The sequence below is a fragment of the Musca autumnalis genome, unplaced genomic scaffold (assembly GCF_047663935.1).
Source record: "Musca autumnalis isolate F117 unplaced genomic scaffold, ASM4766393v1 scaffold_3, whole genome shotgun sequence".
In the NCBI taxonomy this organism is placed as follows: domain Eukaryota; kingdom Metazoa; phylum Arthropoda; class Insecta; order Diptera; family Muscidae; genus Musca; species Musca autumnalis.
Window position 1 is genome coordinate 26,177,866 of NW_027411866.1, and position 24,976 is coordinate 26,202,841.

At 35.3% G+C, this 24,976-nt stretch overlaps 1 protein-coding gene across 3 annotated transcripts; it reads right to left on the bottom strand.

Moving 5' to 3' along the window:
* Window positions 1-20,322: 20,322 nt before the first annotated feature.
* LOC141396892 (uncharacterized) lies at window positions 20,323-24,976 on the bottom strand. Of its 3 annotated transcripts, XM_073972610.1 has the most exons (5): window positions 24,759-24,946; window positions 23,710-23,849; window positions 22,368-23,649; window positions 21,990-22,298; window positions 20,323-21,929 (listed from the first exon to the last, which is right to left on the bottom strand). In XM_073972610.1, the coding sequence occupies exons 2-5, from the start codon at window positions 23,824-23,826 to the stop codon at window positions 20,932-20,934; spliced, it is 2,706 nt and encodes a 901-aa protein (XP_073828711.1). In that variant the 5' UTR covers window positions 23,827-23,849; window positions 24,759-24,946; the 3' UTR covers window positions 20,323-20,931. The 3 variants fall into 3 exon arrangements, with proteins under 3 accessions (XP_073828711.1, XP_073828708.1, XP_073828709.1); XM_073972607.1 differs by having other exon boundaries at window positions 20,323-22,298; window positions 24,759-24,976; XM_073972608.1 differs by lacking the exon at window positions 24,759-24,946 and adding an exon at window positions 24,009-24,224 and having other exon boundaries at window positions 20,323-22,298.

Below are 24,976 nucleotides of genomic sequence, written 5' to 3' on the forward strand. Positions count from 1 at the left end.
GGTTTGAAAAGTCTTATGCCATGTTCATACCAGTACTTTAATTACGTTGTTCGCTCTCACAAATACGTATACGAATAACCCGTTCATACGACATGGTACATACTTCATACCAACATAAGCCCTGTTCCAGAACCTGCAAGAAGCTACTATTTTTTACTACGATAAAATTTTTTCCTTTATGTTATCGGAAAAAATAGTACAAATTAGTAGATTCTTGCAGTACTGGAACAGACCAATAGTGTGGTTGATATGAACTGGAAAAATAATTTCCCTATTTTATGTTATATTCTATTCTTTTCATTCATGTTTTCTATTTTTTGTTTTTCTTAAAATTGTGCTGTTTTCAACACATTTTTCAAATTTTCTATTTTCAAAATTAACGAGAGAGACCTGCCACAATAACTTTTTGGTATACAGAATTTCAGGCAGGCATTTGATTTTAGTTTATAGATTTGTACGCGAATTTGATTTGAATTTTAGTGTTTTCGGAGAGTAATTTAAATTGAACAAAGTAAAAAATCGTTCTTCGCTCTCAAAATTTTGTATGGAAAATGAAGTAATTAATACATAATTTGGGCTCGAAAAACGAATAGAGAGCGAATTACCGTCAGTATGAACAAGGCATAAAGCGGGGTGCACACTAGAGCTGGATAAAAATCGATGCCACTATCGATAAAATCAATTATTTTTTAAAAATTAAATATTTGTTCTGTTCCAGAACCTGCAATAAGCTACTATTTTTTACTACGATAGCATTTTTCCTTTATGTTATCGGAAAAAATAGTAAAAATTAGTAGATTCTTGCAGTTCTGGAACAGACCAATTGTGTCTGTTCCAGAACTGCAAGAATCTACTAATTTGTACTATTTTTTCTGATAATATAAAGGAAAAACTGTTATCGTAGTAAAAAATAGTGGCTTCTTGCAGGTTCTGGAACAGAGCAATTGATACCTGCGTGAAGTTAGCAATGATAACAAAAGTTATCGAAAAATACAGGGCGACACAGAACGCCCAAAATTTGCATTTAATACGTTTTTTCCAACTGTGGGGACGAAAAATAGCTACGAATATAAAAATTTAATTTATTTATTAATTAAAAAATAAGCTCCAATGTATAAACGTACACAAGAAACTATACTAAAAGGAAAGAAGAAGTCCTCACGAGCATTTTGGCATATTCCATATTGTTACGAATGTATGCTCTGTTCCAGAACCTGCAAGAAGCTACTATTTTTTACTACGATAACATTTTTTCCTTTATGTTATCGGAAAAAATAGTAAAAATTAGTAGATTCTTGCAGTATTGGAACAGACCAGTAACTAATAGGTTTAAGTTAATTTATGCTCTGTTCCAGAACCTGCAAGAAGCTACTGTTGTTGTTGTTGTTGTAGCAACGCATTTATGTTTGTTCGTGTATTATTTCAGTTATCAAGTTCCTCTGTATCCAGACTCAAGAATTCTGCAACCTGGACTGGTTGCGTCCATAAAGAATGAGGAGACAGATGAGTGGGGTTAGCTGGGCAGTTGAATAAATGCAGAGTATCGTGTGGTCCCAATCCACATGCTGGGCATATGTTGGGTATCGTGGCGTCAATTCTGGCCCAATACGAATTGAGGCGGCTGCATCGTCCGGATCTTAACTGAGCTAAAACCACTCGTGTTTGCCTTGGCAGCTGTCGTTCTTCTGCTGCGATGGATGGGGGATGGTTTCCAAGTACGGCATTCACACTGTATCTTCGTACTGCTTGCGCAACCATGTTGGTGTGAATGCGATTCAAGCCTGCCTGATAGGCTCGTTGATCTAGCGGTTCTCTTTTATACCTTTGGACCTCTCTCTCTAGATCATGAAGGTCTCTCCTGACGTGCCTGGGTGGGGGGCGCCTGTCCATTAAATCGTGACAGGGATGCTCACTGCGGTAACACCCAAGCAGGTACTGCATCGACAACATCTTATTGTGCTGACGCACCGGTAAAACCTTCGCCTCCTCATGAAGATGGTCCACTGGTGTCATGAGGAGGCACCCTGTTGCAGTCCTCAGGGCGGCATTCTGGCAGGTTTGAATCTTCTTCCACTGCGATGCGCTAACCTTTGCGGACCACGCTGGCGCCGCATAGCTTACCACAGACCGGCCTATTGCATTGTAGGTGGTCAACAAGGTTTCTTTATCAGCACCCCAAGTGCTGCCGGCCAGCGACTTGAGAACCTTGTTCCTACTTCTGATCTTATTGCAAATAGCTGTGGCATGCGCGGACGACTTGAACATGCTATCGAACGTTACACCCAGTATTTTAGGGTAGTTAGTGGTCGGAATCAGTGCACCATCGACCAATATGTTCAGTGGGAGCCTCATCTCAGCCGTCCATGTGGTGAATAGCGTGGCTGTGGATTTAGCGGCGGATATTTTCATATTCCTCAGATGGAAGAACTGCACTAGGTCAGCTATGTAGACATTTAACCTATCACATATGTCATCGACGATAGGACCCGACGCCAAGATCGTACAAACATCCGCATACATCACGATCTCTATGCCGTCTGGAGGGTGTGGAATTTCAGAAAGGTAGAGGTTAAACAGTTCCGGAGATATCACCCCTCCTTGGGGAACTCCCTGTTTCACTCTACGGGTTTTGGACTTCTTGTTTCTGAATTCTACAAACGACTGGCGTCCACACATATAGTTGATTACCCAACGTTTCAAACATGGCTGGAGATTAGTTTTCTCTATATCCTCGAACAGCTTGGCATGGTTGACGGTATCGAAGGCCTTCGATAGGTCAAGAGCCACCATGACTGTTCGGTCGCACGGCCTTTTCTGGTTCAGTCCTCTACTGATATGTGTGGATATGGCGTCTAATGCTGTTGTAGTACTATGCATTTTCCGAAATCCATGTTGATGTTGGGCAACTGGAAAACACCTTCTCATCGTGGGGAGGAGTAGCGCCTCTAGGATCTTTGCTACTGGCGACAGGAGTGAAATCGGCCTGTACGATTCACCTCTGCTGGCATCCTTGCCAGGCTTCAGTAGCGGGACCACCCTGCCAACTTTCCAGGCATCCGGTACAACATGGGTGGCTAACGATAGGTTGAGAACACTTGTTAAATACTCAACTCCAGGTTCATCCAGCTGCTTAAGCATTACCATCGATATTCGGTGCGGGCCCAACGCTTTGGATGATTTAGCGTTTCGGATGGCATCTGCAACATCGCTCATCGTAAATTGTGGTGGTACCTCCTCGGCTGGAAGAGTTTTTCTTATACGGCGTAGCACACTTCTCTTCGCCCTATCACTCTCGGGGTGCTCTATGAACTGCCGGTTAAAATAACACGCGCACCTCTTTGGGTCAGTTACTGTCACGCCGTTGAAAGTAACAGCCGTTCTGTCATCCTTCTTTTCCGGACTCGAGAGTGATTTAACCGTTGCCCACAATTTACTTATTCCTGCACCAATGTTGCACTGCTTCAGATGGTCTAGCCACTTTTTCCGCTTATGTTCGCCCACTAGCCTGTTGACTTCAAGAGTAACTTCTCTAACTCTTGGGTCTTCGGGGTTCGTACGACGAAGCTCATCACGTTCATTTGCTAGTCCCGTCGCCTCTGCTGGGAAATTTGGTCTTATTTCGGGTATTCGACCAGCAGGTATGTAGCGAGCGGCTGCTTTAGTGATGATGTCTCGGAAAGTTCTCTCAGCTACCCGAGGATCTGAGGGGGTGGGCAATTGACTGAAGCGGTGATTGGTAAATTCTCTGAAACCTTGCCAATCAGCTTTCCCATGGTTCAGGAAAGTACGGCGTTCAGAGGTTATGAAGTCGGGTGGTCTGTTTACGGAGACGATGATAGGGAGGTGGTCCGAACTAAGGGAAATGACGGATTGCCAGGTTACGTCATTTATCAGACCTGGTGCCACAATGGTGATATCTGGCGAGCTGTGGCAGTTTCCTCTAATCCTCGTAGGAGCGTCTTCATTCACCGTGCAAAACGTGGAGCTATCGATTTGCTCTGCCAGCGCTGTACCCCGCTGGTCATTACCTAGGACGGAGTGCCAAAGCTCATGATGAGCATTGAAGTCCCCTAGCACCAGACGGTTATCGCCCTCTAACAGCGAACTAATATTGGGCATATAACGTCGGGCACAGCTATTCATCGGCGGTATGTACACATTAAGCAGCTCTACCTCGGCAGTACCACACTTTACTGCTACCCCCATACACTCCATGTATGGGTCACTAGAGCCAAGCTCAAGCGAGATAGGTCTGTACTGGACAGACTGGTGTATTAGGAAGGCAAGTCCTCCTCCTCCGCTTCTTGTGCGATCCTTCCGCAAAACGTTGTAACCATCACAACGTAAGCTACAGGTGGCGGTGAGCTTTGTTTCCTGGATCGCGGCGACCATGATGTTTTTCCGACTCATAAAGTCCACAATTTCACTGACCTTATTGCGGAGACCGTTGCAATTGAATTGCAGGAATGATGCATTTCCGGGCCGTTGAACAACAACATGTGGTGTTAGATGCTGCATTTGTTGTTGTTGTTGGGGAGACTGCGGGGGCGTCTCGTATTCCGACGACGACGAAGAGTCAGACGACGACGTAGAAGACGCACTGGGCGATGCGCTGACGCAGCAAGCAGCAACATACCTGTCGCTGTAATCCCGGGTGCTACTAAGGCCAGAGCACCCACGAAAATGCACCCATTCCATACATCCATTACATCTCACCATTGTTGACATGTGGTGGATGCGGATCTGGCAAACGGAACAGATCCATACTGGCCCGGGGTTCATTTCTATCCCGGCACGGACCAGAAGAGCTCGGAGCAGGCATTCCGGGATAAATTGCCGCTCCCATGGTGAAAAAAATACACGAACACAAACACATAATTGTTGAGGTGACGGCCCCTGGTCGAAGATTCCTCCGAGTCAATCCGGTGCATAGAACCGGCCGTCGCGGGATTGATTTTGAATTGTAACGTAAAGTTTTATTACGCAGTTACTTTATTTAAGCAACAACAACTACCATGTAGAATTATCTTCATTCTAGTTCTTTACATGTTACTAATGTGCCTTTGTTTCTATTTGTTTTGCCATAATCATGTAATTATCGTTTAGTTCCTACTTCTTGCATTTCGTTTATTTGTTTGTTGTTGTAATTACGTCACTCGTATTTCGCCCATGTATGTATGTGAATGTGGTTGTTCGCTTATTGCGAATGTGCGTCTGTGTGTTCGTTGCACAGATTCGAGATGTTGCCATATGTTCTAGATATTTCTCGAACAGGGAGACTTTGGGATATAAATACAGGGGAACTGGCAATGACGAGTGAGTTGTGTTTTAAGCGTTGAACTGAACAGATCGGTAAAAGAATAGCTGCGTGCTAACTAGAGACTTGCTGTGTGCTTAGTAATTAAAGTCGGTTACGAATAAGTGTAATAAAGTAAATAAAGCATTGTAGAAACGTAATCTAAAACGAACCCTGTTTTATTTGGTACAAATCGTACTGGGGAATAAATCAACGTCTACACGGACATTAGTTAAATCTAATTCCGCAATAATATGTTCCCCGTCAGTTTTTTGTAGAACAAAGTTTCCAATTTTCTGATTTCCAACTGTTGGTCAGGACAGAAAATTGGCTCTGGAAGCCACAATATAAAAACGTACACAAAAGTCTCAACGCAATATGCGAAATTGGGTTCACGGATATAGTAATGATTGGGAAGACATCCCCACTGACATCATTAAGAAATATTTAATAGTCATTAGTCTAAAAGTCAGAAAAATCGATCCCGAAAGCTCAAACAAAGTCAATTACCACCATTCCAAAGACCAGTAGTGCGATTCTGTAACTTTTTTTAATAACGAACCGACATCGGTAGTTAACGAAAATATTCGGTTGAGTTAACGAATGTGCTATTCTGTAACTTTATGTTACCGATTGTAGAAATCGTTAGCACATACCGACGAATATCGATGGGAGACAAATTGTCAAATAATATTTTTTAGTATTTATAAATGTATTTTTACGTTAAAAATATTATTTCTTCGCAATTACGAATATAAAACGCGCAAAGGAGTAAAAATATCTTCTCTTGGAAGGAAGGTGCCTACAATTAGTGCCTGCAAGATGGGATACTTGCAATGCGAAACCCAGGAGTAACTACAACTTCAAAAACGTCAAGTGTGTATGTGAGTACTTCTGGGAGGTAAAGGAACAATACACGATTTTCATATATTTTGGTGGTTTTATTCCAGGATATGAAGAAATATATCATTAGTCCCCACCGTAATAGCTCGGCGAAACAAAATATAAAATATCCCCAATTTATCATTTTATGGTTTTGAAGTGGATTAGAACTTGTCTTTTAGACAAATAAATATGCATGTGTGCATCTACACCGTCTTAGGTGAATCAACAGAAGCAGCATTATTTATGTTTACAACAGATTCATATTAACGTATTACTGGCATAAAATATTTAATAGATGTATGTAAGGATCATTGGTCAAAAGGTCTCATCCTATTGTAGTGAATTGTATTTTATAAATGCATGATTTAAAAATAAAAATTATAAATTTGGGAAAATCCTTCCTATTTGTATGTGAAGCGCTGTTTTATTTTTTCTAACTACAAAGGTAGGGTCATATTTTGGGTTGTGGCACTTTGTGGGAAAAATCTGAACAGCGCAATAAAAAGAAGAGCTATGTAAAAATTGAACTTTGAAGTTTCACATAATTAAGCTCCTTCGGTGACGTCGTGGATCCACGTTACCGCCATTTGAGTCATTTATTCATTTCACGCCCATATTAAATGGAATTTCTCATGACCTATAGTTCGGAAATCCGAACATATAGCATTTTTGCTTCAATACGGCATAAAAGCCAACGAACGCCTCTTAGAAAGATAGTGTTAAGGGAATTGGTATAAGCCTTACATAACGGTACCACACTTGAGTTCTTTTGAAGCGTTAGCTTACGAGTTTCCTGTTTAATAAGTAAGACAAAGGTTAGCGCAGCCTCCAAGGGAAAGTTATGAGTTAATCGAAGTTCTACAACTTTCTCTTTGGCGGTATTTATGCAGCTACAATAAAATCTGCGCTGGCGAAAGCACAGCAGTGGCGAAGCTGACCCATGTTATCATACATAGTTAACCCTTATGTAACCGTTTTAAGAAGATTTTTCTCAATTAGGCAGAATTTACCTTGTGTACACTCCTCATTAACATAACATATGCTCATATAAAAACGCCGTTTTTAAAAGAAATCAGCAAAATATTGCAATAATGTACTGTCGTTAAGACTTAACAACTTTTTTTTGGTTGTTAGCTTAACAATAATTTTCGGTAATTTTGTCGTTAATTACCGACAAAAATCGTTAAAATTGGTATACAGAATAGCACTTACCGAAAATTATCGTTAACTACCGACATTCGTCGTTAATTCTATCGTTAAGGAGTTACAGAATCGCATTACAGATCATGACATGTTATAGCCCGTTTAGACTAGACATTTTAAATCGACTCGATTTCTAAATCCAACTTCCAAATCCTAGTTGTTTAGACTAGTCTAAAATCATGATCTATTTAACAGGTCACGTAAGTAGCACAACAACAACTAATTTTTGGCGGAAAATTCTTCAATATGTCAAAATGTTTGTTTACGTTTTCATACAATTTATTCACAATAACAAAAAAATTGACAGATTGAAACCAATCAGCTGGACGTTTTACGCCACCTTATTATTTCATCATGTCTAAAATGATATAAGATGCCAGTCAGCTGATCTTTGTTTACGTATACATACGCGAATTTGCAAAAAGAATTGCTTGAAAATTAAAAATGGAATGGAATACTGCACAAAATAATATGACAAATTGCTATTAAATAGGTTGTTTACAATTTATATTAAATTAAAGCTACACCCATTTTATTTTTATTTAATATTTTTTCTATTTTTCCGCTTCTGTTTGTTTTTGTGTTTACAGTTATTTGAAAAATGTAAACAATAGGGTTATGACTTTTTTACAACCTCATATCCCTGTGTCGTATTTTGATGAGCTTTTGCATAAGATTAGATAAAATCTTAATTACAAGGTGATTCGACAGAAAAAAGCTCATGCACAAAAAGCTTTTAACGTTTTTATAGATGAACTTTTTGGAAACAATTTTGGCGTCACTTTAAGTACATAAATAACTCAAAACAATCGTTAAAGCCACACGACATATCCAGAATGACATAAGCTTTTTTTCTCATCAATTTTATCGTCATATTATTACATACATTTTTATTTTTTATTTATTTAAATATTTATTACAATTAAAAATTATAATAAACTTATAGCTAAAAGCACTAGCGACTACGGCTATCGGCTAATTACATACATATAATCATGGTATAATAAAGAAGAGGTAGGCCAGGTATGAATATCGCTGAAAAATACAACCCTGTAGCCATGGCTTAAATCGTCAAACGATATGGAGCAATAATAAAGGCAGATTTATATGCATAGTTAGTCGGGTTTTACAAAAGTATAAAATTTAGAACTTTACTGTTTATGTTAAAATTACCAAGTAGAGTAAAAAATAAAAATCACTTCAGTTATGCTCCAGAATAATATTGCTAGATACGTGCCCAAAAATATCAAAAGTTGTACCCAAAACTTAAGGCAGTGAAAACAAAAATGCTATTCTCTTATCTTCTACTTGACAAGCTTGTCTGATTTAACATCGTAATTGCAGGCATCCGATTTGGAGATACGTTGGCATTCCAGCTAGAATTTTTATAATACTTGTAACTTGTTTTTCCGCTATCGTAATTTTAGAACAAATTTCAATTAATATTTGACAAATCGTTCTTTCGCAAGCATTACTATTAAAAAATCAACAATCCGTGTTTTCAATTTTAAGATATATTTCAGCAGAAGTTTTTTGTTGGAACAATTTACCGATGCGTCTACCCATGGTACAATAATTCATAGGTAGGCCAGGTATGAGAATCGCCAAAAAAATACAACCCTGTCGCTATGGCTTAAAACGTCAAAATTGTTTTGATGAACGATAACAGATGGGTATACAAAGAAGAAGAAGAACGAAATGTTGAAATGAAAACAAAACAGAGTTGAATTTTTTTATCAATGATAAATATCAACTCTGCATGTCAACACGGTATTGACAGATTAAGCCATAACAAAAAAAAAAAAAAAAAAAAAAAAAAAAAAAAAAAAAAAAAAATTGTAATCAGCTGTTAGCTGTGGCCTACCTAAGAATTATTGTACCATGCGTCTACCCTTATTAATGTATAATGTCAACAACAGTAAAAAATGTCGACCCTGCTTTTACAGAATAGGCCATAATAAGAAAAAAATTTTAATCAGCTGTTAGCTGTGGCCTACCTTGAATATTTTTCTACCATGCATATAATTTTATATCATATATAGCTTCATTCCAAGTATCACATAAATTGAATGTGGTTTGTGCGGGACCTTTTTCAATATTTAAATGGAATAAAAATTATTTTAGTCATTAGTAGGCAAAATGTCATTTATTCTTGCAACAGGAAAAAATTTGGTGCAACATTTTTTTTCCATTGCATAGGATTTTCAAAAAAAAAAAATGTCAAAGTGGTTTGTGCGTGACCTTTTTTAATAATTAAATGGAATGAACGATGTTATTTTTGGCATTAATAGGCAAAAGTTCATTCACTCTCGCTACAGGAAATCATTTTTGAGAAAAAAAGTCAAAAAGTCATAGCCCTAGTAAATAAACGGCCGAGAACATAGTTGCTAATATTGGTACAGACAGCAATAGTTGCATTTTTAGGAGCAAAAAGCAGTGTTGTATATCACAATATTTCGATTTAACATTTGATTTAAAACAAATCCAAGTTTTGAGTTGATTTAATTTTGTATGGTAAATCAGGGTGGATTTGGGTGGATTAAGTACTTAAATCGAGATAATGCCATTAATCATCGTATAAGGGTGTACAAATAAATTTGTACAGATCTTTGGGTGAGGTTAGGGCACTGGGAAATTCAAACCATTAAAAATAAATATTGCATATTATCAATTTCCCAGTGTCATAAAACACCATATGTTTTCAATGCAGCGCTCTTATGCGCTGGCGCAGACGGCAATTATTAATCTATATTGAATATGTATTGGTCTGTTCCTTTACTTCTGAAAGTGGTAAAACCGGCAAAAGTAGTAAAAGTTGAAAACTGCTCCCATATGAATTGTATTGTGTCTGAAGTAAAGGAACGCTTTTCGAGTAAAAAGTTGTAAAACTTGAAGATTCTTGAACGTAAAGGAACAGGGCTTATGATGAATTCCGAGCCATCGTAAATCTATATGTGTGAGCACTGATAAGAAAGAATGTCATAAAGTCCACACACGAAGATAACGATACGCTCAGTAGGTAGAAGGCACACAATGTAGGGACAAAACAACCCTCCTTGTGTGCTGGCTAAATAGATCAAAAAGATTGTATGTCTGCGTGTAGGCTAAGGGGTAGTTTACACTATATGTAAATGTCACATCATTATATAGTCGCTAATATGTGCAATATTGGGGATTTTCCTTACGCCATTTACTTTGTGCGTCCACACCAGCAAAAATGTAATAAAATTACGTCTCCACATTGCCTGCGTGGGTAGATATGGAATGTTTTTATTTCGTGTCATATGACATTTACATATAGTGTAAACTACCCCTAAGATAGATTAGTTTACGTAGCTCTTAATAGTGCGGTTACACTACAGTTTTTTGCCGGGTTAACCCACTTTATGAGGATTTATTGCTTAATCTGGTCAAATCTGACCAGATTTGCCATACAAAAATTAAATCCTCTCACTACTGGGTTTATTTTAAATCCAGCACAAATCCACCAAAAATACAGTGTTGTATTCGGTATTTGTGCAAAAAAATCCAACTCTACTCAAAATGTACCAAAAGTTGCAACTGTTTTTGCAACAGAGTTTGTCGTGTTTTACACGTTTACGATTGGTCGCATGAGATTTTATGGAGTTAATAAATCTAAAGTTATTTTAAAATCATAAAATTATTTATTTTTTTACATTATACACTTTTTTTTAACAAAAAGTACGCTTGATACCATGATACAAAAATGTATCCCTGTGTGTAAAATACCAATATGAGCAAAGAGGGGACGATATCTCAAACGAGAAATTGTAAAAGTGTAAAACACGACTTTATTAGTTATTTTGTATGTATACGTAAATAAACATCAGCTGACAGTTTATATCCTCGAAAAGCTAAGTGTAACCAGCAAAGATTAACCCACTGGATCTATTAAACCCAGTGGGTTAACCTTCAATAGTGTAACCGGGGTATAAGTTTCGTTTTATTTTAATAAAATTAGAATTGAAGCATCAACCGAATCGATAGGTTGTATTTTCTCTTCTCGCTTTTACAAAGGGTATAGTCTAAACGGGCTATTAATCTTATTTGTGTAAATTGCCAATGTAATAGCTAAGTCCCAATTTACATTAGGCGAGTTTACTTGCGGCAATTGTCAGTTTGTGGGTGAGGGAGGGTGTTGAGAGGCAAAGGGTTACCATATACCTCACCTCTCTCTCCATCAAACTGACAATTGCCGCAAGTAAACTCGCCTAATGTAAATTGGGACTCAGCTGATTTTTGTTCATAGCACAATTACCAAGGTAGATGCATCAGCTATCTGATCGAATTTGAAACGTCAAAAGAATTTTTTGTAAATTGAATTCGTCTCAAAAAACATAAGTCAAATTACAAATTTATTGTTTAATACTAAAAATGTTAGCACATTATGCTTGCTAACTAAAGAGCAAATAAAGAATTATTTTATCGCAGTTTTCCCATCTAAAATAAATAAACGAATTTTTTTATCGTTTAGACGTCATAAATATTAGTCTTGGTGGATTAAAATCAACTTTGTACATCAAAACAAATTTAATTTTTCCGCCTTGTTTTCAAATTTTTACATTTTAAATTATGTTTGTTTTAGCAATTCACCGATGCATCTACCTTGTTTCTTGTGCCAGCTTGCAACTTTTTGTATTTTCTAGCAACATGTTGCCAAAAACAGAGTTGTATACGAGGATTTATGCCAGATTTAAAACAAATCCACTCAATAGGAGGATTTATTTTTGTATGGGAAATCTGGTAGATTTTGGCTGGATTAAGCAAATAAAGCTGTAAACAGATACAACGTTTGGGTAAAGTTTTGTGTCGTTCTGGCCGTTTTTACACTGTTGGGCATGATGCCGAAAAATTCAAATTCATTTGAAATATATGCCGGCAAACAGATAAACGCTGGACTTTGGTATCGTCGTCGCCCTGTTGTTGTTGTTTTTTTCTCGACGCCCAACGCAAAACTTTAATCAAACGTTGTATCTGTTTTCAGCTTAAAACCTGATAATGTTCTAAATCCGGCTAATGCTATGTTTACATTTACGAAATCCACTCGATTTCATCTGTCAAATCCATAGGTTAAACGTCAAATGAAATCCAATGGATTTCAGATGAGATTTCGTTTGACGTTTGGGCTATGGAATTGACAGATGAAATCGAGTGGATTTCGTAAATGTAAACTTAGCTCAATGAAGTCATATCTAAATCGCTATGGGCTAATGGGCTAACAACACAAAACTCTTAAATACATCGGGACAACATCCTGATATCAACCCTCATAAAATTGTTGGGTCCAATTTAACAAAAAAAAACTCCCAAAACATCCTCCAACGAAGGATCAAGATTTACTAAAAATTGTGGAACCAGTATCCTTAGAGTGGAACATACTGAGCCTTAATTTTTGGTTTAACTAAGCTCATTAATGCCAAGATTATCGTTGAGACATCATAATAATAAATTTTGATAGATAAAAGTTGTGTTCAGAAGTTGCAGCAGTTTTCCCGTTTAGTGCTAAAAATGCGTTCCCGTACTCCGAAGTTTTGCAAGACTTGCACTTCTCTTTAAACAAAAACAGCGCCGAATAATATCCTATTCTCCTGTTTTTTCCGTACAATTTTGGCATAGTAGAAACTAGCAACATGTTCATTATCATCTAAATACGATAGCTGATACGTTGATTTGCTGCAGTTTTTGCAATTTCCGTAATTTTTTCGTTCCATTATTTTTTAAGAAATTTGTATGGGGAATCAATTTTTGACAATTCGCTCTTTTTTACTACGACTTTTTACTACGATAACAATTTTCCCTTTATGTTATCGGAGAAAGTAGTAAAAATTAGTGGATTCTTGCAGTACTGGAACAGACCAATTACCATTAAAAAAAGTACAATAACACACTGAAAAATAGCATTGTGACAAAGTAATTTAATATTTTTTTTCACATTGTTTACAAATTTTTTGTTGCATCAATTGACCATCTACCTTGTTTATTGTGATACGTGAAAAGTGTTGCAACTTTTGGTACTTTTTCAGGCAATAACAGGGTTGTATATCATGTTTACTGCGATTTCGATGTTGATTTCGCTGAAATCACGAAATGAGATGATTTCATTTTTGTATGCGAAATCATGATAATTTTTGCTTGATTCTGCGCGAAATCACGAAACGCCTTCGAAATCACGAAAAGACGCCGAATGTAAACCAAACATAATGCTCCAATGAATGTAATACCCCGGTTACACTGTTGAAGGTTAACCCACTGGTTTTAATAGATCCAGTGGGTTAATCTTTGCTGGTTACACTTAGCTTTTCGAGGATATAAACTGTCAGCTGATGTTTGTTTACGTATACATACAAAATAACTAATAAAGTCGTGTTTAACACTTTTACAATTTCTCGCATGAGATAACGTCCCCTCTTTGCTCATATTGGTATATTTTACACACAGGGATACGTTTTTCTATCAAGGTATCAAGCGTACTTTTTGTTAAAAAAGTGTCTAATGTAAAAAAATAAATAATTTTATGACTTTCAAATAACTTTAGATTTATTAACTCCATAAAATCTCATGCGACCAATCGTAAACGTGTAAAGCACGACAAACTCTGTTGCAAAAACAGTTGCAACTTTTGGTACTTTTTGAGTAGAGTTGGATTTTTTTGCACAAATACCGAATACAACACTGTATATTTGGCGGATTTATGCCGGATTTAAAATAAACCCAGTCGTGAGAGGATTTAATTTTTGTATGGCAAATCTGGTCAGATTTGACCAGATTAAGCAATAAATCCTCATAAAGTGGTTTAACCCGGCAAAAAACTGTAGTGTAACCGCACTATAAGGACCTAGGTTTTTGCAATACATTTGTTGCCTAACTGTATTTTCCATTATTCCATTATTATTTAAGAAAAAAAAAACTTTAAAAATCCCCGCTAGTTTAAAAAAAAATCTTTAAAAAATAAACGTTTATTTTAGGAAAAAATGTAAAAAATCCACGTTTATTTTAGGAAAAAAAATTAAAAAAAAACTCGTTTACTTTTGGTAGAACAATTCTTTAAAAAAAAATCCACGTTTATATTAGAAAATACTTTAATATTCTTTTTTTAGGAATTGTTTAAAATTCCACGTTTATTTAAAAAAAAAAAAAACTTTAAAAAATCAACGTTTATTTCAAAAAAAAATTTAAAAAAATCAACGTTTATTTAAAAAAAATAAAAATCCACGTTTATTTTTGAAAAAGAAATTATTTTTTGTTTCCAAAAAAAAGGAAAAGATTTTAAAAATCCACGTTTGTTTTTGAAGAAAAAATTAAAAAAATTACATTTATTTTTGAAAAAGGTCTTTACTAAAAAAAAAACCTTACAAATTCCCGTTAATTTTGTTGCGGGTCCTCGCAAAGGCAAACACCACAACAACATCCAAAAAAAAATTGGCGTGGGAGGTCCCTAGGGCGACACCATTCGGCCTTCGTGGCGGTGTCCAATACCACGTAATATCCCTAGTTCCCAGTTGCGGGTAAAGTTGGGGGAACTAGGGAGAGCTAAATAATCGCAGGATATGTTAATTGGGCACTGTTTGTGGGTAACCAATGGTTAGCCATGCCCAGGTTAATGGGGTTAGTTAGAGGTTAATTGGGCACTGTTTGTGGGTTATGTGGCTGGCCGGAAAATCTTAATTTTTTTGTGGCCAGACACTGGGGTGCGTTTTTTTTGTTTGCGTGCACCTATGAGGTTTTTGACAAAACCCATTGTTATTAAAGCACATGTGAATAAAGGCAACAGCCACCAACAAATCCTGTGGTGTTTGGAAATATCTTCGCTATTGATTATTTCCATTCTCAGGCTGAAGGTGGCTCATGCTTTCATCACACTTGGGGTGTGCTATCTGAAAATAAAAGAAAAAACATTAAAATAATTGAAATACAATTGTTTCTAGAGGAACTTTACTTACCGCCGCCTAAAACTGAATATTTTTTTCTTTGTCTCGTTTGTTTACATATTCACATTCGTTAATTTTGACAGAAAGTAGATGTTCGCATTGCCAACGTGAAAACTGGTATGAAATACACTATTATCGGCACAGTGGCCCGATTCTCTTTAAAAGGGTACCGGAGAGAAGTGTCGCTCTTAAATGTGGGGAATTTTGAACCAGGGGTACCGGCCATATTTAGAAAGGGACAATTATTTAGCAAATAAAAGAAGATAGAAAACAACTCTTCTGCAAAATGTCCGTTCATGGAAAGCTGTCATTGTTCGCTCCAAAGGCTATAAATTAGAGTAAATTTGCAGGAAAGTTTAGTTGGTTAGTTGGTGCTGAGTAGAGAACTCTGGAACATTATGTCAAATAATCTCAAAGAGAATTAATTGTGCAAGATAAGAGCGATTTTTATGCAAAAAAAGTATTAATTAATTTGAATTACCAGAGGTAATTAAGTTAAAAAAATGAAATTACCCGTAAAGAAGTGCTAAATATTTATTATACATAGGATTTGAAGCGGTGAAAAGTCTGTCCAGGAAGAAATTAAGCAGGATTTACATAATTTATACGCAGCCAGCGACATACAAAAGGTATTAAAAAAAAGAGAGTGTTAAAAAATTATTTATTTCATTTAAAATAAATAATTTTGTTTTCTTGGCTAGGCTGGCCGAATCCGAGAACTGGACGGCAGTTGGTACCTTGTGGAGTTTAGTTGAACTAACCAACCCTGGACATAACCCAGTATCATCTTTGGGGATAACACCACTTCAATAAGCTCAGCACCCCAAAAGTATGCTCATTATTGTAAAAACAAGATAAATCACCAAAGTCTCCAAATTTGTTTTTATTAAGGCCACAGTGATCTGAAACCGACAAGAGTGATCACTGAATCAGGAGGAAACTAAAATTTATAAAAAAGGCCAAAACCACCAACGTTTGAGCCGATGATGAGGTTAAGAGTTTTCCAACGCCTTAATGATATTTAAACTACAAACATCATAATTGACAAATTACCTATAGCCATTGATATAATTTTGAAATTTAACTTTAATATCCCAATTTGCATAAGTTTTAGATGATATATTTATTTTTTTATATTTTTTTGTGTTGACTTTATAATTTTTTCTATGTATGTATGTTAGTATAATTTATCAACTAAATGTTTTTTTTAAGTCTACTTTTCTTCGTATTCGTCATCAGTATTCTCGGGAATTTAATGCCCAGAAGTTCTAATATATTAACACTCAGGTCAACTTAAGAAAAGAGCTCTTTTTATTAGAAGACATTAGGGTGTTTCGAGAACAGAGAATTGGTAATTCTTTAAAAGTGTTGACGTCGGATTTTTTTTGTGTTTTCTCTGAAAAGGGATAAAGGAAACATTTTGTTGACTTACTTGTGGTCCAGAGACCGTTCGATTTTGAATTTGACTGTTAGTCGTTACAATTTTTAATTAAATTTTAGATTTTTCCTATTTTTTAAAAACCTTGCTTTGATACCTATCGAGGTTCACAATACCATATTAAAACATTCTTTTTTAGATATTGTTACGAATGTAACTGATAGGTTTAAGTTAATTTAGTTTAATTTCCGTTAATTTAAAAATTTGAATTGTAACGTAACGTTTTATTACGCAGTTATTTTATTTAAGCAACAACAACTACCATGTAGAACTCTCTTCATCATTCTAGTCGTTACATTACCTTTTGTTAATGTTCTTTTGTTTGTTTTGCCAAAATCATGTAATTATCGTTTAGTTTGTTACTTCTTTTCTTGCATTTATTTGTTGTTGTAATTACGTCATTGATCATCCCCCATGTATGTGAGTCTGGTTGTTCGCTTATGGGTACTTTACACGGTATGTTTTTTACATATGAGTTGTCACTTTGCATATACATTTTGTATGGGAGAAGTGACAACTCATATGTAAAAAACATACCGTGTAAAGTACCCATTAGTGCGAATGTGCGTCTGTGTGTTCGTTGTACATATTCGAGGAGTTGCCAGACATTTTCTAGAGGACTCTCGAACAGGGAGACTTTGGGATATAAATACAGGGGAACTGGCAATGACGAGTTAGTTGTGTTTTAAGCGTTGAACTGAACAGATCGGTTAAATAAGAGCTGCGTGCTAACTAGAGACTTGCTGTGTGCTTTGTAATTAAAGTCGGTCCTGAATAAGTGTAATAAAGTAACCCAGCAAAATGTTTGTAGCCAAAGAAGTAGTTAAATCATGAGTGCAAGTGATTCCGGACTACATCTTTTTACGTGAAAGAAGTCATGATTTTTACAAGGGCATGGTGCAGTGAGGATACTGTCTAATTTATTTCTAAAGCACACATTTTGCATTAGTTCTTTTTAGTGAATAAATCACAACAACATATGATTCAACTACTTCTTTGGCTACAAACAAAGATGTAGTTCGAAATCACTTTTATTATTTTTTGTATACAAATTACTTTTTATGGATGCAAACATATTGCTGTTATTATAGTCCCAATTTACATTGGGCGAGTTTACTTGCGGCAATTGTCATTTTGTAGGAGAGAGAGGTGAACCACATGGTAACCCTTTGCCTCTCAGCACCCTCTCTCACCTACAAACTGACAATTGCCGCAAGTAAACTCGCCCAATGTAAATTGGGACATAATTAACAAAAAACAAATTATGTTCTTTGTCTTTTTAAGTTTTTTTTTGAAAAATTTTGAAATTTCTAAAATGTGAAAAATTTATGAAATGGATTCAAATCGGACATTGTCAAAATGTGAAGAACGGACTGCATTTTTCATGACTCTGCGTGGACTGCTTCAAAAAAAGCTATTCAATCACTACTTCACAAGGAACAACTTCAAATAAATTTTGCTGGGAAATAAAGCATTGTAGAAACGTAATCTAAAACGAACCCTGTTTTATTTGGTACAAATCGTATCGGGGAATAAAACAACGTCTACACGGAGATTAGTTAAATCTAATTCCGTAACAATCTGGTATGTGATGAAAACCGAATCGACTCGATTTGCAGAATCGAAATGGTATATAATCGGAGTGCCGTTGATGATATATATACTTTTGCTTCGCAAAAGCCCCTTTTTGAATAATATTTTTAAAATCCATTTTCAATTTCATTAAAATATTCACAAAAATTAGAGATATACGATTCCGATTTATGGCAAAACGAGTCGAATCGTTTTCCATCACATACCCGAATATTTATGTTTTTATATTTTTAATTTATAGATATAAATAAACAACAAAAAACTCGTTGCATATGATTAGAGAGATAATTTGTGTTAGATTTAGGATAATTTATAATTAAATAAAAAGATGATTATAACTTGATGTTAGAGATAAGGATAAAAATGATGTGTTAAAAATTTTACTGGAGGAATAAAAAGACGAGGTAAGTAGTGTGATCGGAGCGGTGTTTGGGGTCACTACGGATGGAACAGAAGGACATAGTGATCATAGGTTGGGAGGGCTTAACCAGAGCCATCAGGTATGGGGTTCAAAGGTTGATGATGCAGTTGTTGCGAGTTAGATTGCTTGTTGTCACCTCGTTTATATTAATGTTGCGTGCTTAGGGCTAAGGGAGAGGGTTGGAACCTCACCCCAGGGAAAGCGACGGAGTAGCCGGTGTCCAGTCAGGACCATTAACCCCCTTAGTATCCGGTAAGGCCACGTAACAATTTTTGAATACAGTCTTTCGGGTATGTGATGGAAAACGATTCGACTCGTTTTGCCATAAATCGGAATCGTATATCTCTAATTTTTGTGAATATTTTAATGAAATTGAAAATGGATTTTAAAAATATTATTCAAAAAAGGGGCTTTTGCGAAGCAAAAGTATATATATCATCAACGGCACTCCGATTATATACCATTTCGATTCTGCAAATCGAGTCGATTCGGTTTTCATCACATACCAGTTTATTTAAAGAATAAATAGCTTAAAAAAATCCCCGTTAATTTTTGAAAAAACGAAATTTATAAAAGATCACCCATATAATTTTTGAAACAAAATAAATATTTTTAAAAAAAGTACATGTTCTATTTTGAAACAAAAAAATCTTTAAAAAAATCCACTTTTTTAAACATAAAAATGTATAAAAATCCATGAAAAATCTTTAAAAGTCCAAGTTTATTTAAAAAAAAAAAAACAAACATTAAAAAATGCACGTCTATTTTAATAAATCCACATTTATTTACATTTACAAAATATTTAACTTAAAAAATTAAAATATTTATTTAATATAAAATATTTAATTTAAAATATCCACTTTTATTAAAAAATCATGGTTTATTTTAAGAAAATTTTTGAAAACCATATCTAAAGAACCCTAGGTTATTTATAAAAAAGTCTTTAAACATCAAAGTTTATTAAAAAAATAAATAGAATATACATGTTTATTTAAAAAAATCTTTTAATAATCCTACTTTATAAAATCTTTCACAAAATCCCGTTTATAAAAATTAATATATCAAAAAACCGCCATTATTAAAAAAATAATCTTTCAAAAATCCCATGGTATAAGTAAAGAGGTAGATTTAAATGAAAAAATCTATAGAACCCTTGTTTTTCTTGAATTCCTAAAACTTCAAAATAAAAGCAACAAGTGGGTTTGTTTACAATGCATTTTTTGAGCATTTTATAAAAAACGCGAAAAATGAATGAAGAGTTAAGTTTTCTCCACATAATCGAGTTGTGAATATGATAAACCGATTGTTTCAATGCAAATCTCACCAATTTCTTCCATACAAATGGTTTAAAAACAATTTGAAAAATCATTGAATTCGATTGTTTTTAAGATTGTTTGGCATATTATTCAAACACCACACATACATACACAGTTTGTTTATATTGTTTTGAAGTTTTAGGCATACTCGAATGAAAAAATTTAAATTGACATAAAGTTTTGGCTAACCTTTCTTATTAAACCATGAAAAATCCATAATAATTGATTCATTTTTGGCCTGTTCCCGTACTTTATAAATTGGTAAAAGTCGTAAAAGTTGTAAACTATTTTCATATAAATTTTGTGTACGGAACGCAAAATGTGTAAAAGTGGTAAAAATTGTAAAAACTTTTTAGTTCTGGAACAGAGCTTTTATCTATTAGTTATGTAATTTGTTCATCAGTTTAATTCTAATATCCTTATTTCTTTCATTTTCATTTGTTAACGCTTTTGGCAGTTCATTTAAAGTACTGGACAGTGCAACAGAGAGAGAATATTTTCCATAATCATATTTTTTTGCATTTTTGGAGGATGTATTTTTCTTCTGCTCTTTGCCATGCTTTGTCTTCCATAAATCCTTTTAATATTTGTGGTAGCATAAATTTCCTTTATGTTTAATTATTCATGGCTCTTGAATATTACGTGTTGTTGGGGAGATTTTGCTTTTCAGTTTCTTATAAATGAATTTAACAATACGAGGTTGTGCTGTCCCCCCATGCTGTCAATTTGATTTTGAGTGCCCTGCTTAACGATCCAGATACTTGTGATCCGTATATCTCTTTGGAATTCAACAGCAATTCCAATCTAATTGATGTTCCGTTACTTCATTATCATTCTGTTCTAATAAATTCCGCATATCTAACCTTTTTTCGTGTGGCATGTTTCATTTTCGTATGCTTATATATTCCAGCCAAGCTGCTATATTCATTAGGACACCATTGGCATTTAAACTGCAATGGTGTATGCGTGTGTTGTAGCCTATGTATATAAAGCGAACCTCGATTTCCAAAAGTTTTGTCGCATTTATCACACGAATAGATATTTGCTGGTTCGCGTTTAACCTCTGGTTGTTCCAAACGACGCTTAATTCTATATTCTTGTATGTGCTTTCTTTTGCAATGTGAGTCTAGTTGAATGGAAAGCCCAAAACTTATTGGACACCATTCACAGTGATATTTACGATTAGCTGCGTGTTGTTTCATATGAACCTTCAGTCTATAACTACTATGGACAATTCTATCGCAGATTGGACATTGTTCAGTTTTAAGTTCTACCGAATGGTAGTTCCATTTATGCTGTGACAAACGGTAATGATTTGCAAAAGAACGATTGCATTCGTTACAGACAAATAGTTGGAGGCTTGTTGACAAAGCATCGCCGTTGTTGACTTTGCAAAAGTTTTCGGGTGTTTTCATAGAATATCGTCTGTTGCTAATTTGACATTTGATTTCTTTTGGTTTTTCGGGTGTTGTTGGAGATATCGGCACTTTGGAATGATTATCAGAATTGGTTGCACTGATGTGTTCTTCTCCAGCAGTTTGTTGTTGATGATAGTAAATATGTTGTTGGATTTCATAACGATAACGCAGCTGAAGTTGACAGCATTCTATGTAACATTCTTCGTTGGGATGATGCTGGCCAAAGTGTTGTTGAAGTTGGGCAAATTTGTCATATGTAACGTCGTAACACAAACGACATTCTAGATGGGGTCGCCATTCAGCAATTAAATCGTCATATTCTTCACGTGTTTCAAGTAGTTTCAAAGTGTTTTTGTTGCCATCTATTGGAAACCATTGTGCGGTGCCCTTGAAACTTAAATCGCCAAAATCTGTATTTGGATGAGATGTAATAGAATTCAGACTCTGATCTTTATTTGATAGAACTTTACAATTATTAGCTTGCCCGGCAAGCTGGGATTCTTCAGAAGTATGCTCATGAGAATGAGGTTTATTTTTCTCTTTACTACCACTATTGGAAGTTCCAATAGAATTAATGATTTTTCTATTATTTCCTTTTTGTTGGTATTGTTCGAGGTGTGGTTCTTCGTTGAAAATATTGTCTTTCACCGGACATTTGTTTTCTTTGGATTCAATGGCTATGTGATTTCTGACAGTTTCATTCGCCAAATGTTTCGATACTTCTTGTCCCTCATTATTTGAGTTTTGGATTGGTTTATGGAGATGTCTGGAACATGTAGCTATTGGAGACAAATTTGGTAAATCTTCTTGGTAATAAATAGAGGCTAAATTTAAAAATTTTCTCTTACCGGTTTCGTCATGCGTTACATTAGGGTGGGATGGTTCCGAAACCTCCACGTTTTTGTTATCCTCAATTGGCTGATTTGCATGTGATGTGGACGTTAATCTGGGTACATTTGCGGGAACTGCAGTGGCAACATTTAATTGGTGGCTGTCGGAAGTCATCTCTTCATCTGTGACATCAAATTCCAAAGCGGTCTTGAACTGAAATGCACTTTTCAACTTAGAGTGTTCGTCAGTAGCCTGGTCTTTAGCATGTGTACGTTCTCTGGAAGTGATATCTATTTTCCTCACATTGTCCTTTACACTTGCATCATTGGAATCTTTGGTTTTCCGCCGTTTTGCTAATGTGGTTTTCTTAGAGGATTTTCTCTTTTGTGTTTTTCGGGTCAGGGATATGTTTTCATGAGAGTTGTTATTGTCCTCATCGGAGCAATCAGTATCTGCGGGCGTTACGACCAAATTTTCCATGAAGTTATCATCTAAAGAACTATGAACTTTTGTTGCCAAATTTTGTAGTACTTCAGAGCCCATGTCATTTGAATTTGGTGTATATTGTTGATTGTTGGTGCTAGGCAAACATTGTGAATCCTGAGCATACTCTGGTGCGTTGTTAGTATTTCTGATATTCTCCCTTGATTCATTAGTACGCGCCTTAACATTGGACGTTATACTAGATAAAATTGTACTGCTTGAACTTTGGCTATCTTCGTCATCTAAAGCCGTATATTTCATATTATTTGTGGCTAATAATGGGATACAGCACATAGCATTACTAGGTATACCCTGATTACTGTTCCCTGTGTTATTATGGTTGAATATTCCGGTCTCTTGGCATGTAATGTTAGGAAATCCATGTTCATTCTCTGGCTCAGTGATTTCTTGTTTTATGCTTCCCACTATTTGTTGTGGCAATTGAACAGCATTATCTGAGGGGGATCTGGTTGGAAGGCTTTGAAAATTGGTTGCATGCTCATTCATTGGCTCTGTGATTTCTTGTTTTATGCCTCCCAACATTTGTTGCGGCAATTGAACAACATTTTCTGATAGGGCACAGCTTGGAACAGGTTGAATATTTACATCATCATTTTTCTCGGATTTTATTATACTATAAGGCACTGGATTGTCGGTATTTTCCTTCACCAACTCACTTGTTGTACTAGCATCCAATTCTTTAAGTACATTTTGAGCTTTGGATACAATTTCTTGGAATTTGTTAAAGTTCAAAAGTACCGACCAACATTTATGGCAGATATTCCTAAAAGATTTAGACCATTTCACTTGGAAAAACTAAAAAGAACATTCACATATTAATGGTAATTAGTAAAAATGAATGAATGAATAACTTACCTCAGGAGAAAAATATTTTTCTACAAGTTTGTGCACATGATTTGGTTGCTCATCATTCGAGTAGAGGGAATGATAATCACTGCAAACAATGGAACATAAACGACAATGTTTCTCCATGGTTGTCGCTATGAGATATCAACCTGAAATGACAAGGCAAATATCATTAAAAATGTTTTAAAATGAAAATGAAGTATCTTATTTAGTCAGGTAGAGATGAGTAGGGGTTAATAAAAACTTGAAATTCTAAAAAAAAATCTAAGAACAAACATAACGAGCAACACCAATACAAAAGAGCCTACCTAGGAGACACAAAGTATTGTACTGATCCGTAATTTCCCAAGATTATCTCAAAAAAAGCTGTTATTGTTGAAAATATGCATACGAAAAAATACGTAAAAGTATGATTTGTACGACAGCAAAAGGATCTGCAGCTTCCATCACCATACAAATATCTATCTTTAAATACTCTACTCGATACGCCTAACTGTACTGACTAAATTGTTCAATCGTGTGATTACGTCCAGTATATTTTGGCTTAATCATGGTATAAGTAAAGAGGTAGATTTAAATGAAAAAAATCTATAGAACCCTTGTTTTTCTTGAATACCTAAAACTTCAAAATAAATGCAACAAGTTGGTTTGTTTACAATGAATTTTTTGAGCATTTTATAAAAAACGCTAAAAATGAATGAAGTGTCATGGTTTCTCCACATAATCGAGTTGTGAATATGATAAACTGATTGTTTCCATGCAAATCTCACCAATTTCTTCCATACAAATGGTCTAAAAACAATTTTAAAAATCATTGAATTCGATTGTTTTTAAAATTGTTTGGCATATTATTCAAACACCACACACACATACACAGTTTGTTTATATTGTTTTGAAGTTTTAGGCATACTCGAATGAAAAAAATTAAATTGACATAAAGCTTTGGCTAACCTTTCTTATTGAACCATGGGCTTAATTATATTGTAATTGCTTCCAAACTAAACTTGTTTCTACAACCTTCCTTTGAATAAGTACAAATAATGCCAATCCATAATTACCTTCAATCACCTAAGTCGGTCGGAGAGTTGTTGGTTGGTTGCTTTTTTAGAGCTGTTGTTAAATTTGCTTTCCTAATTAAACACAAATCGATGCGTATGTTTTAACAATATGTTTGTATTATTTTTCTAGTAAATTCATTTGTTAAATGTATACGGTGCACTGATTCTGTTCATGTTAATCATTCAGCTTGCATTAACCATCGAAAAGAAGAAGACTC

Excerpts from the sequence above, each read along its gene's own strand:
- LOC141396892 (XM_073972607.1), bottom strand. The coding sequence starts at position 23,826 with ATGGAGAAACATTGTCGTTTATGTTCCATTGTTTGCAGTGATTATCAT. Across the intron at positions 23,650-23,709 it reads AAAAATATTTTTCTCCTGAG|TTTTTCCAAGTGAAATGGTC; the intron begins GTAAGTTATTCA and ends TGTTCTTTTTAG. Across the intron at positions 22,299-22,367 it reads TGTAACGCATGACGAAACCG|CTACATGTTCCAGACATCTC; the intron begins GTAAGAGAAAAT and ends TGTCTCCAATAG.